This window comes from Mobula birostris, chromosome 2 (assembly GCF_030028105.1).
Source record: "Mobula birostris isolate sMobBir1 chromosome 2, sMobBir1.hap1, whole genome shotgun sequence".
NCBI lineage: Eukaryota > Metazoa > Chordata > Chondrichthyes > Myliobatiformes > Myliobatidae > Mobula > Mobula birostris.
Genome location: NC_092371.1, coordinates 129,665,579 through 129,683,756, shown reverse-complemented (window position 1 = coordinate 129,683,756; position 18,178 = coordinate 129,665,579). Strand labels below are relative to the sequence as shown.

Below are 18,178 nucleotides of genomic sequence, written 5' to 3'. Positions count from 1 at the left end.
ATAATGACCAAATAATATCATTTTAATAAAGAAAATCACATTTCCTAGGTGAGGTACTAGAAGTACTGGAGTTTGGGACTCCCACACTGAAAGGACTAGATGGCTTGGAGTTTGTCAAATGTGTTCAGGAAAGTTTTCTAAATCAATATATAGAGGTACCTACGAGAGAGGATGCAATACTTGATCTCCTTTTAGGGAACCAGACAGGTCAGGTGATAGAAGTATGTGTAGGTGAATATTTTGGGTCCAGTGACCATAATGTCATTAGTTTCAAGTTAATTATGGATAAGGATAGGTCTAGTCCTCGAGTTGAGGTTCTAAATTGGAGAAGGGCTAATTTTGTGGAAATGAGAAAGGATCTAGGAAGTGTGGATTGGGATAAGTTGTTTTCTGGCAAGGATGTGTTCAGTAAGTGGAAGGTCTTCAAAGGTGAAATTTTGAGAGTGCAGAGTTTGTATGTTCCTGCCAGAATTAAAGGCAAAGTTAACAGGCATAGGGAACCTTGGTTTTCAAGGGATATTGGGGATCTGGTAAAGAGGGAGGTGTATAGCAGGTATAGGCAACAAATAACAAATGAGGTACTTGAAGTGTATAGAAAATGTAAGAAAATACTGAAGAAGGAAATCAGGAAGGCAAAAAGAAGACATGAGGTTGCTTTGGCAGATAATGTGAAGGTAAACCCGAAGGGTTTCTACAAGTATATTAAGAGTAAAAGGACAGTAAGGGACAAAATTGGTCCCCTAGAAGATCAGAATGGTCGTCTGTGTGGGGGAGATCTTAAACAGTTTTTTTGCATCAGTATATACTCAGGCAACTGGCATAGCGTATATGGAAGGAAGGGAAACAAGCAGTAGTGTCATGGAACATATAGAGATAAAAGAGGAAGAGGTGCTTGCTGCCTTGCAGCGAATAAAGGTAGATAAATCCCCCGGTCATGACATGATATTTCCTCAGACCTTGAGGGAGACTAGTGTAGAAATTGCAGGAGCCCTGGCAGAAATATTTAAATGTACTTAGCCATGGGTGCAGTGCCGGAGGATTGGAGGGGAGCTCTTGTTGTTCTGTTGTTTAAAAAAGGCTCCAAAAGTAAACCAGGTAATTACAGGCCGGTGAGCCTGACATCAATAGTAGGTAAATTATTGGAAGGTGTTCTGAGAGATCGGATATACAAGTATTTGGATAGCCAAGGGCTGATTAAGGATAGTCAGCATGGCTTTGTGTGTGGTAGATTGTGTTTAACGAACCTTGTAGAGTTTTTTTGAGGAGGTTACCAAGAAAGTAGATGAAGAAAAGGCTGTGGATGTTGTCTACATGGACTTTAGTAAGGCCTTTGACAAGGTCGCACATGGGAGGTTAGTTCAGAAGATTCAGACACTAGGTATCCATGGAGAGGTTGTAAACTGGATTTGAAATTGGCTGTGTGGGAGAAGATAGAGAGTGGTAGTGGATGATTGTCTCTCAGACTAGGGGCCTGTGACTAGTGGTGTGCCTCAGGGATCTGTGCTAGGACCATTGTTGTTTGTTGTCTGTATCAATGATCTAGATGATAATGTGATAAATTGGATCAGCAGGTTTGCTGATGAGACTAAGATTGGAGGCGTTGTGAACAGCGAGGAAGGCTTTCAAAGCTTGCAGAGGGATCTGGACCAACTGGAAAAATGGGCCAGAAAATGGCAGATGGAATTTAATGCAGACAAGTGTGAGGTTTTGCATTTTGGAAGGACAAATCAAGGTAGGACATGCACATTAAATGGTAGGGCACTGAGGAGTGCCGAGGAACAAAGGGATCTGAGAGTTCAGATGCATAATTCCCTGAAAGTGGTGTCACATGGAGACAGGGTTGTAAAGAAGGCTTTTGGCATCCTGGCATTCATAAATCACAGTATTGAGTATAGGAGTTAGGATGTTATGGTGAAGTTATAGAAGACATTGGTGAGGCCAAATTTGGAGTATTGTGTGCAGTTCTGGTCACCTAACTATAGGAAGGATATCAGTAAGATTGAAAGAGTGCAGAGAAGATTTACTAGGATGTTGCTGGGTCTTCAGGAGTTGAGTTACAGGAAAGATTGAACAGGTTAGGATTTTATTCTTTGGAGTGTAGAAGAATGAGGGGGGATTTGATAGAGGTTTACAAAATTATGAGGGGTGTAGACAGAGTAAATGTGAGTAGGTTCTTTCCACTTCGATTAGGAGAGATAAATACGAGAGGACATGGCTTTAGGGTGAAAGGGGAAAGGTTTAGGGGGAACATTAGGGAGAACTTCTTCACTCAGAGAGTGGTGGGAGTGTGGAACGAGCTGCCATCTGACGTGGTAAATGCAGGCTCACTCTTAAGTTTTAAGATTACGTTGGATAGATACATGGATGGGAGAGGTCTGGAGGTTATAGACTGGGTGCAGGTCAATGGGACTAGCAGAATAAAGTTTCGGCACAGACTAGAAGGGCTGAATGGCCTGTTTTCTGTGCTGTGGTGTTCTATGGTTCTATGATTGTAATGGCTCATGTTGTGCCTTGATTTAAGAAGGGTTGCAACAGCAAGCAGGGATAAGCCATGTGCATCAGTTAGTGAGCCTTTCATCAGGAGTGGGAAAGTTAGTGGCAGGGATTCTAAGAGACTGGATTTTCTTGTATTTCGAAAGGCAAGGATTAATGGGGATAGTGAGCAAGATTTAGTGCTTATAAAGCCCTATCTAATGAATTTAAATGAGGTTTATGAAGCAGTGATTGAGAGGATTGATAAGTGCAGGGTAGACCTTAGTAAGGTTATTGACACTGCCCTGTACCTTTGAACGGGTGAGTTAGCCAACTAGATGCAAAATTAGTGACAGTAGTAAACAGTAGGTAGTAGTGGTTGGTTGTTTGGAGACCTGTGATCAATGGTATGTTGCAGGAATTGGTGCTGGGTCTGGTTGGTTGGTAATGTTTTGGATGAGAATATAGGTGGCGTGATTTGTAATTTTGCAGATGACAGCAAAATTGATGGTGTGGTTGGCAGTGAGGAAGGTTGTCTCTGGTTACAACAGGATATTGAATGAAAAGCCTGTTTTCTGAAAAGATAAACTATCAATCTGTGGATTTAAAAAAAACTGCAACTGTTAAAACATCAGGTGTTTATGGCAATAGAACTAAGATTAATGTTTCATCTGATAAAGGGTCTATGTACTGAAATGTTAATTAGTCATAAATATTGCTGGAAACATTCAGAAGGTCAGGCAGCATCTCAGGAAAGTAAAACTTTGGAGTTAACATTCAGATCTGATGAAGACGAGACTTGAAGCTTTAATTCTGTTTCTCTTTCCACTTTGCTTCCTGACCTGCTGAGAGCATATTCTGATTTTAATATTAATATTTTAGTAATGTTATTTGATGGAGAGACGGTGGCTGGGAACAAGGAAGAAATTCCCCCATTGCTATTCACAATGGTGTAGTGGGACCTTTCACATTAATTTGAAAGGACAGAAGGAGGCCTCAGTTTAACTTCCACAATAACTTTCACCTATCTTTATAGACATCACAGAAAGCATCGTAACTCAAGGCATCGGAAGTTGCACAGTTGTGGACACGGCCCTGCCTATCACAAAATCCAGCCTCCTTTCTCATGACTTTGCCTATATTTCTTGCTGCCTTCAGAAAGCAATCAACATAATCATCAAAGTCCTCTTCTGTCCCGGTTATTCCATCTTCTTCCCCCCAGTAGTGGGGTGGTGGTGGGGGGAGGTACAAAAACTTGAGAACACATACCACTAGGTTCAAGGACAGCTTCTGTCTTGCTGTTATCAGATTCTTAAAAGTACCTCTTGTGTGATAAAGATGAACTCTTGATCGCTCAATCTACCTCTTCGTGGCCTTGTATTTTATTTGTCTACCTGCACAGCACTTTCTCTGTAACTGTAAACTATATCCTGTCTTCTCTTATTTTTTCCTTTTTAAACTACATTGATGTATTTATGCATGGCATAATCTGTACAGATGACATGCAAATAATGCTTTTTACTGTATCTCAGTACTTGTGACAATAAAAAAGCAATTGCCATCTGAAAGACAGCAGTTTTGGCGGTGGAGCAATTCCTCAAAACTGCATGGAAGGGTCATCCTGGACTTTTGGATGGTCCCAAAGTCGAAGGAACATTGAGAGAGGGATAATAGAATGGGCTGGGTTTGTGAAGAGAGCATGCATATTCTTTAAGGATTAAAGACAAAGTGCTATAATTCAAAAATCAGATGTAAGTATCCTTACAGCTGGAGGATGAAATTAATAGTTTAATAGTTTAACTCTTTGAATTTCTAGTCACTAAGCAAATACTCCTCAGCTGTTTTCTTTAACTGGGTGAGCTGATGAGACATTAATGACATGTAATGGTATGTCACATGATAGTGACATAATTAGCTGTTGCTGGGATTTTCTGGCAGTATTGAGAAGTTGTTATTAATGAAATGGAAAGTTAATTCTTTCTGTCAATAAAATAAGTTTTCTTTCTGGTTTTAAGCTTCAGTCATACTTGGTAAACTAACCGTCATTGTTTTTCACTTGCAGGCTCATCAGCAAAGGCACTTGTGAGTTTAAAAGGTAAGGCATTCTTCTTTTTCTAATATTGAATATCCTTGGCCTCTCTGACACCTCCTATTTAAGGCATCAAACAAACTTAAGGCCAAGTGTTGTGCAAGTATGTGTGGAGTAAAGCTTTCTTTGCTTTGCCTAAACAGTGAGCTAATATATCCCCTCCGCATTGGAGATTTTCCACCAGGGCCACACTAATCGATCTTTGTTCAGAGCAGTGCTGAATGCACAGACTTCTGGATTAGGGACCAGAGTATGTAAAATCTCTTTTGCATTAGGCTCTTCCAGCCACGACAGATGTGACGCATCGCGGCTTTGAATTAGATTTGAGTCATGGTTTCCAAGCTGAAAGGCCACTTGGTTTCTTTGATTTCTTCTGAGCTTTCTGTGAAACTGGTGCTGCATATTGCACATGGCTGATGTTGTGGTGGTTTAGGTAAGCCGGTGTTTACTATCCCACCATTATCAGAATCCTGACCTGACTCAGTTATTTTTGCTTCTAGCCTCTTGACTGGAATCACTTTCTTGTCAAATAAGCGGTCAGTGCTCAGTCCAGCTCATAGATACCTGGACAACATGGGCATAAGCCCTTCAGCACAGAATGTCTATGCCATCTGTGATGCCAGCCTAACTAATCCCATCTGGCTGCACATAATCTGTACCCCTCTGTGGAACACAGAACAGGAACAATATAGTTCTGAGTTTGAACTCTCTCGCTTCAGTAATAGCAGCAGTATTCTGAATTCCGATTCCAGGAGCTTAGTCTTTTTCTGGGAAAAAAATATCCAAAATACCCAGCAGGTCAAATAGCATCTGTGGGAAGAGAAACAGAGCTAATGGTTTGCGTTGAAGACCATTCATCAGAACTGGGAAGGAGACAAAAGAAGTTTTTTTTTGATCTGCAAGGATGGTGAAGGAAGAGAAAGGCCTAATGGGGTAAAACTGGGGTTACCATGGGGATAAACTTTTTTAAAAAAAAAGGTTTATCTGCTCAATGCCTATTGAGAATTTCTAGTTCTTTCTATGTTTTATTTTAGATTTCCAGCATTCAGAATTTAGCATTTTTTTGACTAGGTTTTCATTATCTGTCATCTCCAGCCATGAGTTTGCAGTATTGTCTTCTTATGCACCCCCTTGGGGTTGAGAATGTGTTTCTGCTGCAGTTCTGAGGTGACCAATGTGAGGTTTCAATGATATTTTTTTACTCACAGTTGGAGCAATGGGTAGTTGGTGAGGCAGGTGGGAAGTTTAAGAATTGATGTGTCCTTTCCTTTTTTACGCTGTTCTGCTTTGCTTGGCTGAGGTTTTTAGTGCAATACTAAATACAGCTTCTCTGCTAACCTGTGGGCTCACTTTCAAGGACTCTTCATCTCATGTTCTTGTTGTTTATTATTATTTATTATTGCTATATTTTCATTTTTTTCTCAGCCTGAGGTGCGGACATAGACAAGCACACTCATTTCTCAATTGCTAGGAAATTTTGGACTATTCTGCTGGTGTTTAGTGTTGTGTCTTTCTGGAGATTTACATAAATATTGCTGTGTAGCCCTAATTGTTTAATACTATTGTGTAGTGACTTTGGGATGATACAGTTGTAGATATTACTATCGGGACAATGTATACCTTGTTCATGTTCATGGTCTTTGAATTTCCTATTAATTTTAATTCAGCGTATTTCTGGTGTTTTTCACTTATTGATTTCTTTATGTTGTGAGCATTTGGAATGGCTGTATCTATGAAGTAAATTGTTGTTTATCCTGTTATATATCCAGGCAGTTATTATGGATTGTCCTACCTGTAATAATGAATCGGTTGTAACATGATTAGTAGAACTCTGACTCTAAAAATGGGATCAGGCAGAGCATGCCCTTTTCTCACTGTTACCATCAGGTAGGAGGTACAGAAGCCTGAAGGCACATACTCAGCAATTCAGGAACAGCTTCTCCCCCTCTGCCATCCGATTCCTAAATGGATATTGAAGCTTTGGCTACTACCTCACTTTTTTAATATACAGTATTTCTGTTTTTGCACATTTTAAAAAAATTATTCAATATATGTATTTGATTTACTTGTTTATTATGTTTTATTTTATTTTTTTCTCTGCTAGATTATGTATTGCATTGAACTGCTGCTGCTAAGTTAACAAATTTCACGTCATATGCCAGTGATAATAAATATGATTCTGATGTATAGTGTCTTCTCTGAGTTTGTATTTTAAAGCAAGATTTTGGTAAATGATGTTTGCCTGTGTAAGTAATCAGATTGAGTTAAACTGCTGCAGGATCCTATAATGTGTTAGATTGTTTCTTTCTATTATTTTTTAATTTCATTGTTATTATATTTTTTGTATTTGCACAATTTGTCTTTTGCACATTGATTGTTTGCCCTGTTGAGGATGGTCTTTCATTAATTGTGTTGATTTTCTTGCATTTACTGTGAATGTTTGCAAGAAAGTGAATCTCATAGTTGTATATGGTGACATATGCAGAGTTTGATAGTAAATTTACTTTGAACTTTGGATTTTGACGCAGTCACCGACTAGGATTCCCAGGAGTTGCCAAGGGTGTTGCAATTTTTCCAGAAATATTTGATTTTTTTTAAGAAGAATCTTTTAAGAAACAAACAAGTGTAGACGTTGAAAACTGAAAGTAGGAGAAGGAAACAGCAATGGGCTACTCAGCCCTTTGATCCTGCTCTGCCATTTAGTACAATCATGACTGGCCCTCCCTCTCAATACCACCTACTAATACCCCTTTATTCCTTTTGTGTTTCAACATCAATCCATCTCCTTTTAAACATACTCCAGCAACTTGATCTCTACAATTTTCTGTTATTAAAGAATTCCACAGTTCATCACTCTGAATGAAGGTATTTGTTGTCTCAATCCAAAATGTCTTTCCTGAAATTGTTCCTCTTGTTCTGGACTCCCCAGCTGGGGAAAACATCCTGCCTGCATTCAACTTGAGTCATTAGAATTTTGCATGTTTCTATGAGATCCTCCCTCATTCTGTTGTTATTTTTAAAATGAAAACAAAACTAACAAACCCATTCTCTCCTCAGACAACAGTTATATCATCTCAAGAATCAGTCTATTGAATCTTAACTGCTTTTTCTACTTTGGCAAGTATATCCTTGGGTAAGGAGATCAAAACTAAAAACAATACTTAATCTATCGGGGAGAAGTACAAGAGCCTGAAGACTCACTCAACCATTCAGAAACAGCTTCTTTCCACCCCCCCCAACAACCTTCTAAATGGTCCATGAACCCATGTACATGACCTGGTTATCTTTTTTTTGGCATTATTTATTTGTAATTTAGAGTAAATTTTATGTATTTGCTCTGTACTGCTGCAAAATCACAAATTTCATGCCATGTAAGTCAGTGATAATACATCTGCTTGTGATTCTGAAGATGTCATCTTACCAAGAACCTGAACAATTGTAAAGAAACCCTTAGGAGCCAGTGATCACAATATGATTGAATTCACCTTGACATTTGAGAGGGAGAAGTTAAAGTTGGATGTATCAGTATTACTGTGGAGTAAAGGGAAGTCTACAGACAGGAGAGAGGAGCTAGCCAAGGTTGATTAGAAGGGGATACTAGAAAGGATGATGGCAGAGCAACAATGGCTGGAATTCCTGGATGCAATTTACAAGGCACAGAATAGATATATACCAAAGATGAAAAGGTATTTTAAAGGGAGGATGACGCAACCGTGGCTGACAAGGGAAGTCAAAGACAGCATAAAATCAAAAGAGAGGGTGCATGATGTAGCAAATATTAGTGGGAAATTAGAGTATTAGAAAGCTTTTAAAAAACAATAAAAGGCAACTAAGAAAGCCATAAGGAGCCAAAAGATAAAATATGAAGGTAAGCTAGTCAATAAAATAAAAGAGGATACCAAAAGTTTTCTTCAGATGTATGAAGAGTAAAACAGAGAAGAGAGTGGGTACTGGACCACTGGAAAATGTCCTGGGGAGGTAGTAATGGGGGAGAAAAAGAAATGGTAGATGAACCTATTAAGTGTTTTGTATTAGTCATTAATGTGGAAGGCACTAGCAGTATGCCAGAAATTCAAGAGTGTCAGGGCAGAAGTGAATGTAGTTGCTATTACTAAGAACAAGGTGCTTGGGAAGCTGAAAGGTCAAAAGGTAAATAAGTTACCTGGACCAGATGAATTATGTCCCAGGGTTCTGAAAGAGGTAGCTGGAGAGATTGTGGAGGTATTAGTAATGATCTTTCAAGAATCACTAGATTCTAGAGTGGTTAGGACTGAAAAATTGCAAATGTCACTCTACTCTTTAAGTAGGGAGGAAGGCAGCAAAAAGGAAGTTACAGGCCAGTTAGCCAGACTTCAGTGGTTGGGAAGATATTGGAGTCCATTATTAAGGATGAGATTTTGGAGTACTTCTTGGCACATGATAAAATAGGCCGAAGTCAGCATGGTTTCCTTAAGGGGAAATCTTGCTTGAAAAATCTGTTGAAATTCTTTGGAGAAGCAGGCAAGATAGATAAAAGGCAAATCAGTGGATGCTATTTACTTGGATTTTCAGAAGGCTTTTGGCAAGGTGGCTGGTTAACAAGGTATGAGCCCTTAGAAGCTTAGAAAGGCCTAGACAGAGTAGATGTGGAAAGGATGTTTCCCATGGTGAAGGGGGAGTCTAGGACAAAAGGGCACAGCCTCAGGATAAAGGGGAATATATTTAAATCAGAGATGCAGAGAAATTTCTTTAGTCAGAGGGTGGTGAATTTGTGGAATTTGTTACCACAGGCAGCTGTGGAGGCCAGGTTGTTGGGTGTATTTAAGACAGAGATTGATACGTTCTTGATTGGACATGGCATCAAAGGTTATGGGGAGAAGGTCGGGGAATGGGGTTGAGGAGGGGGGGAAAGGATCAGCCATGATGGAATGGTGGAGCAGACTTGATGGGCCAAATGGCGTAATTCTGTTCCTATGTCTTATGGCCTTAATGGTATTACAGGAAAGATACTAGCATGGATAGAAGATTGGCTAACTGGATGGAGACAGTGGGAATAAAGGGAGCCCTCGCAGGCTTCTAAGCAAGTAGAGGTGCTGCTGTGCTTTCCTTGTAATTGCACTTATGTGCTGAGCCCAGGACAGATCCTCTGAAATAATCATACGAAGGAATTTAAAGTTGCTGAACCTCTGCACCTCTAATCGTCCGATGACGACTGGTTCATAGACCTCTGGTTTCCTCCTCAGTAGGTCAATAATCAGCTCCTTTGTCTTGCTGACATTTAGTAAGAGGTGGTTATAATGGCACCACTCAGTCAAATTTTCATTCTCCCTCCTCCAAGCTGATACGTCATCACCACCTTTGATTCAGCCTACGACAATGATGTTGAGATCAAACTTGAATGTGACATTGGAGCTGAGCTTAGCCACACAGTCACAAGTGTAAAGTGATTAGTGCAGCGGACGAAGCACAGAGCCTTGTGGTGCACCTGTGCTGATGGAGATTGTGAAGGAGGTGCTGTTGCCAATCTGAACTGACTGGGGTCTGCAAGTGAGGAAATCGATGATCCAATTGCACAAGGGGTCTTGGAACTTATTGATTAGGTTTGATGGGTTGATGGTATTGAATGCCAGGCTGCGTTGGATAGAGGGAATCCTGATGTATGCATTGTTTCTGTCCTGATGTTTCAAGGTTGAGTGAAGAGCCAGTGAGATGGCATCTGCTGTCGACTTGTAGCTTCGGTAGGCAAATTGGAGTAGATCCAAGTTGCTTCTCAGGCAAGAGTTGATATGTTTCATCACCAACCTCTCAAAACACTTCATTGCTGTGGATGTAAGTGCTACTGGACAATTGTTATTGAGGCAGGTTACCATGTTCTTCTTGGGTACTGCTGTAATTGAAGCCTGCTTGAAGCAGGTGGGTACCTCAGACTGCCAAAGTGAGAGGTTAAAGATCTCAGTAGCCAGTTGATCAGCACAGGTCTTTAGTACTTGGCCACGTACTTCATCTGGGCTGGATGCTGTTCATGAGTTCAGCCTCCTGAAGGCTGCTTTCAGGTTGGCTTCAGAGACTGAAATCACAGGATCATTGGTGGCTGTGAGTTTGTGATGGTTCCTCCATATTTTGATGGTCAAAGCAAGCACAGAAGGTGTTGAGCTCATCTGGAAGTGAAGCTCTGTTGTCACCTGTGTTGCTTGATTTAACTTTATAAGAGGTAGTAGTATTTCTGTACTCCAATGGAAAAGAGTGCTGACTTGCTCAACTTTTCTCCATAATTCAGTCCCTCAAGTCCCAGCAACATCCTTGTAAATCCACACTACCCTCAGCTGCTTATTTGAGTCAACTCTTAAAGAACAAACATTTCACTTACCCATCAATCTCAAGGACTCTTTATCTCATGTTCTCTATATTTATTGCTGATTTTTTTTTTGTATTTGCACAGTTTGTTTTTATTTGCACTTGGTTGTCCACCCTGTTGGTGCGGTCTTTTATTGATTTTGGTTATTGGATTTATTGAGAATGCCAGCAAAAAATCAACAGCTGGATTGTATATGATGACATCCTGTATATGTACTTTGATAATAAATTTACATTGATCTTTGAAAGCTAATCGAGAAGATAGCTGGAATTTCCTTTGTTTATTTGGGACACTATGCCACTTAATTAGGGCAAGAGGTTATTGCCAAACAGTTTCTAACTAGCGTTAACACATGCACTTGTATAACAGTTAGACACTACACTGTGAACAGAGTGAACAGTTTTTAAATAGTCAATTGTGCATTAAAAATTAAAAATGCAGTGATTTTTGTCACTGATAGTTGAGAAATGAGAAGTAAGACAATTCAGAACTGCAATTTCAAGCATTCAGGCTTGGAGATGTCAAAAATGGGTGGGAGTGAAAATGAAATGATTTCAGTACTTCAAGTAAGGAACTACGAAGAATTTGAAGGTATTGACAATCATTTTGAATGTTAAAATGAAAATGAAGATATGGAGGATGCAATTATCAAAAACTGTATGAATACATTCCATTATCTACGCTAGGTATAAGTGCTGATTTTGTTTAGATATATAGGTAGATATACTTTATTAATCCCGAGGGAAATTTGGTTTCGTTACAGCCACACCAACCAAGAATAGAGCGTAAATATAGCAATACAAAACCCCCCAACAATCAAACAACAGAATGCAAACTATGCCAGATGGAATATAAGTCCAGGACCAGGCTATTGGCTCAGGGTGTCTGATTGCAGTCAATCAAAAGAACACAGCAGGGTAATTCCTCTGATAACTATAGGGAACTAATGCACAGTTTTATAGTACAGTACTGTCGTAATATTGATAGTGTTCTGATTTGTTATGTATTTCATGTATTTCAGTTAAACAGTTTTCTCTGTAATACCTTTTGAACAATTTTCAAGAAACTTTGGCTAATTTAGAGCAGCCGCTTAATTGGGCCAAAATATACTCATCCCTATATGTCTCAATTAACCAGAATCCACAGTACTGGGAACTAATGCTCAGTTTTATAGTGCTGCAATGATATTGGTAATGTTCTAATTCGTTCTGTATTTCATTTAAATATGTGATTTCTTACTCAGTTTGTATGTTTTTAAATGTTTTTAGCAACTTCCATGCAACTTTCAGCTAATTGGGGCAGCCATTTAATTGGGCCTGAATTTACTGGTCCCAATTAACCAGAATCTACTGTATTGCAAATATGGCCTCTCCAATGATATGTAGAACTGCAACATTAACATCCCCACTTCTATACTCAGTATCTTGACTGATGAAGGCCAGCGTGCCAAAAGCCTTCAGCTCCCTATCTCCTTGTGACGCCAGTTTCAGGGAACCATATCCTTGTGCTCCTATGTCCCTCTACCAAAATCAGAATCAAGTTTATTATCACTGGCATGTGTCATGAAATTTGTTAACTTAGCAGCAGCAGTTTAACGCAATATGTAATATAGGAGAAGAAAAAATAAATCAATCAACTACAGTATACGTGTACTGAATAGATTAAAAATCATTTAAAAAAACAGAAATATATATTAAAAAAGTGAGGAAGTGTTCTCGAGTTCAATGTCCTTTTAGGAATCGGATGGCAGAGGGGAAGAAGCTGTTCCAGAATCGCTGAGTTTGTGTCTTCAGGCTTCTGTACCTCCTACCTGATGGTAACAGTGAGAGAAGAACATGCCCTGGTGCTGGGGGCCCTTAATGATGGACGCTGCTCCTTGAAGATGTCTTGGGTACTTTGTAGGCTAGTACCCAAGATGGAGCCGACTAAATTTACAACCCTCTGCAGCTTCTTGCGGTCCTGCGCAGTAGCCCCCCCCCCCCGACAGTCATGCAGTCTGTTAGAATGCTCTCCATGGTACATCTATAGAAGTTTTTGAATATATTTGTTGACATACCAAATCTCTTCAAACTCCTAATGTAGTAGAATCGCTGTCTTGCCTTTTTTATAACTGCATCAATTTGTTGGGACCAGATTGGGTCCTCAGAGATCTTGACATCCAGGAACTTGAAACTGCTTACTCTCTCCACTTCTGATTCCTCTGAAGATTGGTATGTGTTCCTTTGTCTTGCCCTTTCTGAAGTCCACAATTTGTCTTACTGATGTTGAGCGCAAGGTTGTTGCTGTGATACCTGTTACGTACCCCGTAACTGGGTTGCCAAACCAGCAGAAATGGGTCACTCAGTTGGAGTCTGGATTACTAGAACTAAACCAGTTTTATTAAAGAAACAAGCAACACAGTACTCTAATCAAAAGGATAATAAATGCAACAGTTCAGCAATGATAAACACACATGTACACAGAATTAGGATAACAGGATCAATCAAGCTCTATTGTCGTCTAGGGGTAAATGACCAGTTTTAAAGTGACGCAAAGTTCAGTTCAATTGAATTCAGTTCAGTTGGCAGTAATCACTGCCGTGGGAGATGGACAATGGGGGGAAGGAGAGAGAGAGCAAAACGAATGAATATTCAAACGGCTTCCACACAGACCTTCGATATTCTTCGCAGTCAGCTTTCGGGCGAGCCCTTTGTGATGTCTTCTGAGGTCACCGACCGTGACCCCTCCGTTTCCAGGTACGATCGTTTCTCTGTGGTGAACCTGGCACCCAGGCAAGGGCGGACACACACACCAGGTTCCTGCCGATCGTGCCTTTCCACCCTGTGCGTCTATGGCTTGGTCCCGCGACCAGCCTTCCAAAACTTCCCACCGAATTGTGGGAGACGCACCGCTTCCAGGGTCTCGTTACCTCGGGGTGTCGTGTGTCTTGCCTTAGCGAACCTGTCCCTTTTTATCCCCCTGCTGGGGTATCGCCTGTCCATCACTTCAAACAGTTCAGGGTTCAAAGGGGGAGCCGATCTTGACAGCTCTCCTTCTGTCAAACTCTCCCGTCCCTTCATTAACATCTCCAAATGCTGCTCCATTGTTTTCCTGAAGAGAGGTGGCAGACCAACTGCTGATCCCACTGGTGCCAGCACAGGCCAGCTAACATCTTAATCTATGTGTATTCTCGTCACACCTCCCACCTTTAAGGGTTTTTACCGGGGTAAAAATTACAAACATGAATACATCATTTGATACACACAAATATACATCTTTATCAGCTATTTGGCTAATACAGCGAATTTGAGGTTGTCAACACCTTGACAGACAGTCAGCAATCACATTTTCTGTTCCTTTTATATGTGTAATTTTGATATCAAATTCCTGTAGCACCAGACTCCAACTTAGCAATCTTTTGTTTTTATCTTTCATAGTGGCCAAAAACACTAATGGGTTGTGGTTGGTGTAAATTACCAGTGGTTTCCGTGCCGGGCAAATATAAACTTCAAAATGTTGTAATGCTAGTATGATGGCCAGTAACTCCTTTTCCACAGTGGAATAATTTCTCTGATGGGTATTAAATTTCTTAGAAAAGTAAGCGACTGGGTGCTCAACCCCCTCTTTGTCGGTCTGCAACAGCACCGCCCCGGCAGCTTCGTCGCTAGCATCTGTTGCTAGGGAGAAGGGTTTTGAAAACTCAGGCGCATTTAGCACAGGATGGTGACACAGAATCGCCTTCAGACTCTCGAAGGCTTGTTGGCAAAGGTCGTTCCACACAAACTTTGCATTCTTTGGCAAAAGCTTAGTGAGAGGGAGGGAAATATCCGCAAAGTTTTTGCAAAACTTCCTATAGTACCCCATCATTCCCAAGAACCTTCTCAGGAATCTCTTGTCTGTCGGGGTGGGGATCTCCGAGATAGCCCGCACCTTAGCCTGCATCGGAGCCAGCTGCCCCTGTCTCACGGGCAAACTCTAAATACGTGCGGTCCCACTGCTTCATCGCATTCCGGAACCTCTGCCGGTATGCTTCCGGGACCAACTCATAAATCCTGAGGATGGCCTCTTTCACCACCTCATACCTCTGGGCATCTTCCGCGGACAAAACCGAGTAAGCTTCTTGGGCTTTCCCTTTCAGTACACTCTGAAGCAAAACAGCCCACTTATCCTTCGGCCAGTCCTGACTGGTAGCAACTTTTTCGAAATGGAGAAAGTAGCGATTCACGTCGGTATCGTCAAATGGGGGAACCAGCCTAACCTCCTGGGTCGCCTGGAACCCTCCACCTTGGTTCGGCACGGACCCCTGCTCTGCCCTTATCTTTAACTTCTCCAGCTCGAATTCCCTTTCCCTCTGTTTCTCCTCTCGCTCCAACTGTCTCTCTCTCTCTCTCTCTCTCTCCTGCCTTTCTAACTCTTTCTCTTTCTCCTGCCTGTCTAACTGTTTCTCTTTCTCCCGCCTTTCTAACTCTCTCCCCTGCCTTTCTAACTGCTTCTCTTCGTGTTCTAACTGCCGTACCCGGAACTCGTGCTCGAGTCTCAGTTTTTCAAGCTGCACCTGTACTGCGTCTCCAGCAGGTTTTTCAATAGGCACCACCTCCAGCTCCCCTTGGGGAAACACACCTTTAGATACATAGTGCCCTACGATAGCTCTGTGAATCTCTTCTCTCCTCATTGTCGACTTCCCCTTAGCAAGATTCAACCGTTTGGCCTCAGCTACCAATTCCGCTTTCCTGGCATCCTCTAATGCCTCCAAGGTCGGTGCCTTCATAAATCCCTCAACCTCCATTTCTGCTGTTTGTCTTTTCTTTCTTTCGGGAATTTTAACCCAATCAATTTACTCCGTCCCAAATTTAGCGTTCAAAATCGCGGACGAGAACCCCACTTATGTTACGTACCCCGTAACTGGGTTGCCAAACCAGCAGAAATAGATCACTCAGTTGGAGTCTGGATTACTAGAACTAAGAAAGTTTTATTAAAGAAACAAGCAACACAGTACTCTAATCAAAAGGATAATAAATGCAACAGTTCAGCAATGATAAACACACATGTACACAGAATTAGGATAGCAGGATCAATCAAGCTCTATCGTCGTCTAGGGGTAAATGACCAGTTTTAAAGTGACGCAAAGTTCAGTTCAATTGAATTCAGTTCAGTTGGCAGTAATCACTGCCGTGGGAGATGGACAATGGGGGGAAGGAGAGAGAGAGCAAAACGAATGAATATTCAAACGGCTTCCACACAGACCTTCGATATTCTTCACAGTCAGCTTTCGGGCGAGCCCTTTGTGATGTCTTCTGAGGTCACTGACCATGACCCCTCCGTTTCCAGATATGATCGTTTCTCTGCGGTGAACCTGGCACCCAGGCAAGGGTGGACACACACACCAGGTTCCTGCCGATCGTGCCTTTCCACCCTGTGGGTCTATGGCTTGGTCCCGCGACCAGCCTTCCAAAACTTCCCACCGACTGTGGGAGACGCACCGCTTCCAGGGTCTCGTTACCTCGGGGTGTCGTGTGTCTTGCCTTAGCGAACCTGTCCCTTTTTATCCCCCTGCTGGGGTATCGCCTGTCCATCACTTCAAACAGTTCAGGGTTCAAAGGGGGAGCCGATCTTGACAGCTCTCCTTCTGTTAAACTCTCCCGTCCCTTCATTAACATCTCCAAATGCTGCTCCATTGTTTTCCTGAAGAGAGGTGGCAGACCAACTGCTGATCCCACTGGTGCCAGCACAGGCCAGCTAACATCTTAATCTATGTGTATTCTCGTCACATACCACTCCACTAATTGGCATATCTATTCTCTAATCTCCAATATTCCCCAGTACCCCACCATTTACTGTAAAAGTCCTACCCTTATTTGTTTTCCATTTTACCATGGAGTATAAGATTCATTCTGTTTTGTCCTTCTGCAGACATCCCAGCCTGCAAAATCTCATTTCAGGGAGGTAGCACCATCAATTTGCGGGAGACTCCCGGGAGGAGTGGGATGTCTGCAATAGAGTAGTTCCTTAGCAGCCAGCCAGCTAGTTTAAATAACGTTAGCTATGCTAATGAATAAATGACACGTGTTAAACTCACCTCAACATGTCTTTTACATTTTAGCCCACCGTGGGCAATAGAGAAGTCACTGTTGCAAACAGTGCAGCGAGCAACATTGTCATTATTTTTTACCCCTATTAGGCAGGGGTACACTTTAGGGTAGTCTGGGGTGATGTACGATTTATACTTTCTTTTTTTTTGGAACACTCTCCCATCGCTCGCTCGCTCTCTCGGTTGGTCAGTCTCTCACTCACGCGCTCTCGCTTGCTTGCTTGCACGCGCTCTCTCGTGTTTTCTCTCACGCTCTCTCGTGGTCGCTCTCGCGCTTTCTCCTTTGCTTTCTCTCTCGCACTCTCTCTCTTGCTCGCTTTCAAAAATATTGATTTCCGTGACATTGTATATTATTTGCGGGCATCAGGGAGCCACTATTAATATGCGGGAGACTCCCGGAACTTCCGGGAGAGGTGGGATGTCTGCCTTCTGTGAAGGTGTTAATGATTTGGAGGGAGGTTTCCAAACATGAACACATGCATGCATTATTTGCCTACTGCGGCTTGGTTGATGACAGCTGTTAACCAATTTCTCATCACTCCTGTAGCTTTGTCCCTCTCCAGTAGGGAGCTCTTTGGTTTAGAAACATTAGAAAAAGCTCTGTCAGCCTAAGGTGACCCTTGAACGATACAAGAATCTGTCTGCTTGTTTGCCAAAGGCTTGTGGCTGAAGGGGAGTGCAAGTTTCTGAACAAATTTGTCCCACTATAAAACTGGCTCCAACATTACATTCAGGGTTGATGCTCTAGGTCAAGTTCCATCAGAAATGTTCAATTCATGCTTGAGAAGAATGGTATGGCAGATTCCTGTTCATGATTCTGAAGACTGGCGTATGTAATTATTAAACCCAGTTGTATGTTCTTGGTTTGTATTATACTTTATACTTTATTGTCGCCAAACAATTGGTATTAGAACGTACAATCATCACAGCAATGTTTGATTCTGCGCTTCCCAGTTCCTGGATTACAAATATTAAATATTAAAAATAATAAAAATTAGTAACTATTAAAAATTTAAATTATAAATCGTAAATAGAAAATAGAAAAATAGTAAGGTAGTGCAAAAAAACCGAGAGGCAGGTCCGGATATTTGGAGGGTACGGCCCAGATCCGGGTCAGGATCTGTTCAGCGGTCTTATCACAGTTGGAAAGAAGCTGTTCCCAAATCTGGCCATTGTGTTTAAAAGTCTGAGAGTTGATATGGCCAGTACTAAAACT

The 18,178-nt window shown here is 41.5% G+C and overlaps 1 protein-coding gene across 1 annotated transcript in view; it reads left to right on the top strand.

Annotated features, from left to right (window-relative positions):
- lin9 (lin-9 DREAM MuvB core complex component) overlaps positions 1 to 18,178 on the top strand; it is a 183,983-nt gene that overhangs the window by 81,668 nt on the left and 84,137 nt on the right. The window contains exon 2 of the mRNA XM_072248075.1: positions 4,535 to 4,567. Within this exon, the coding sequence (XP_072104176.1) occupies positions 4,535 to 4,567 (33 nt within the window). The remainder of the gene's footprint in view (positions 1 to 4,534; positions 4,568 to 18,178) is intronic.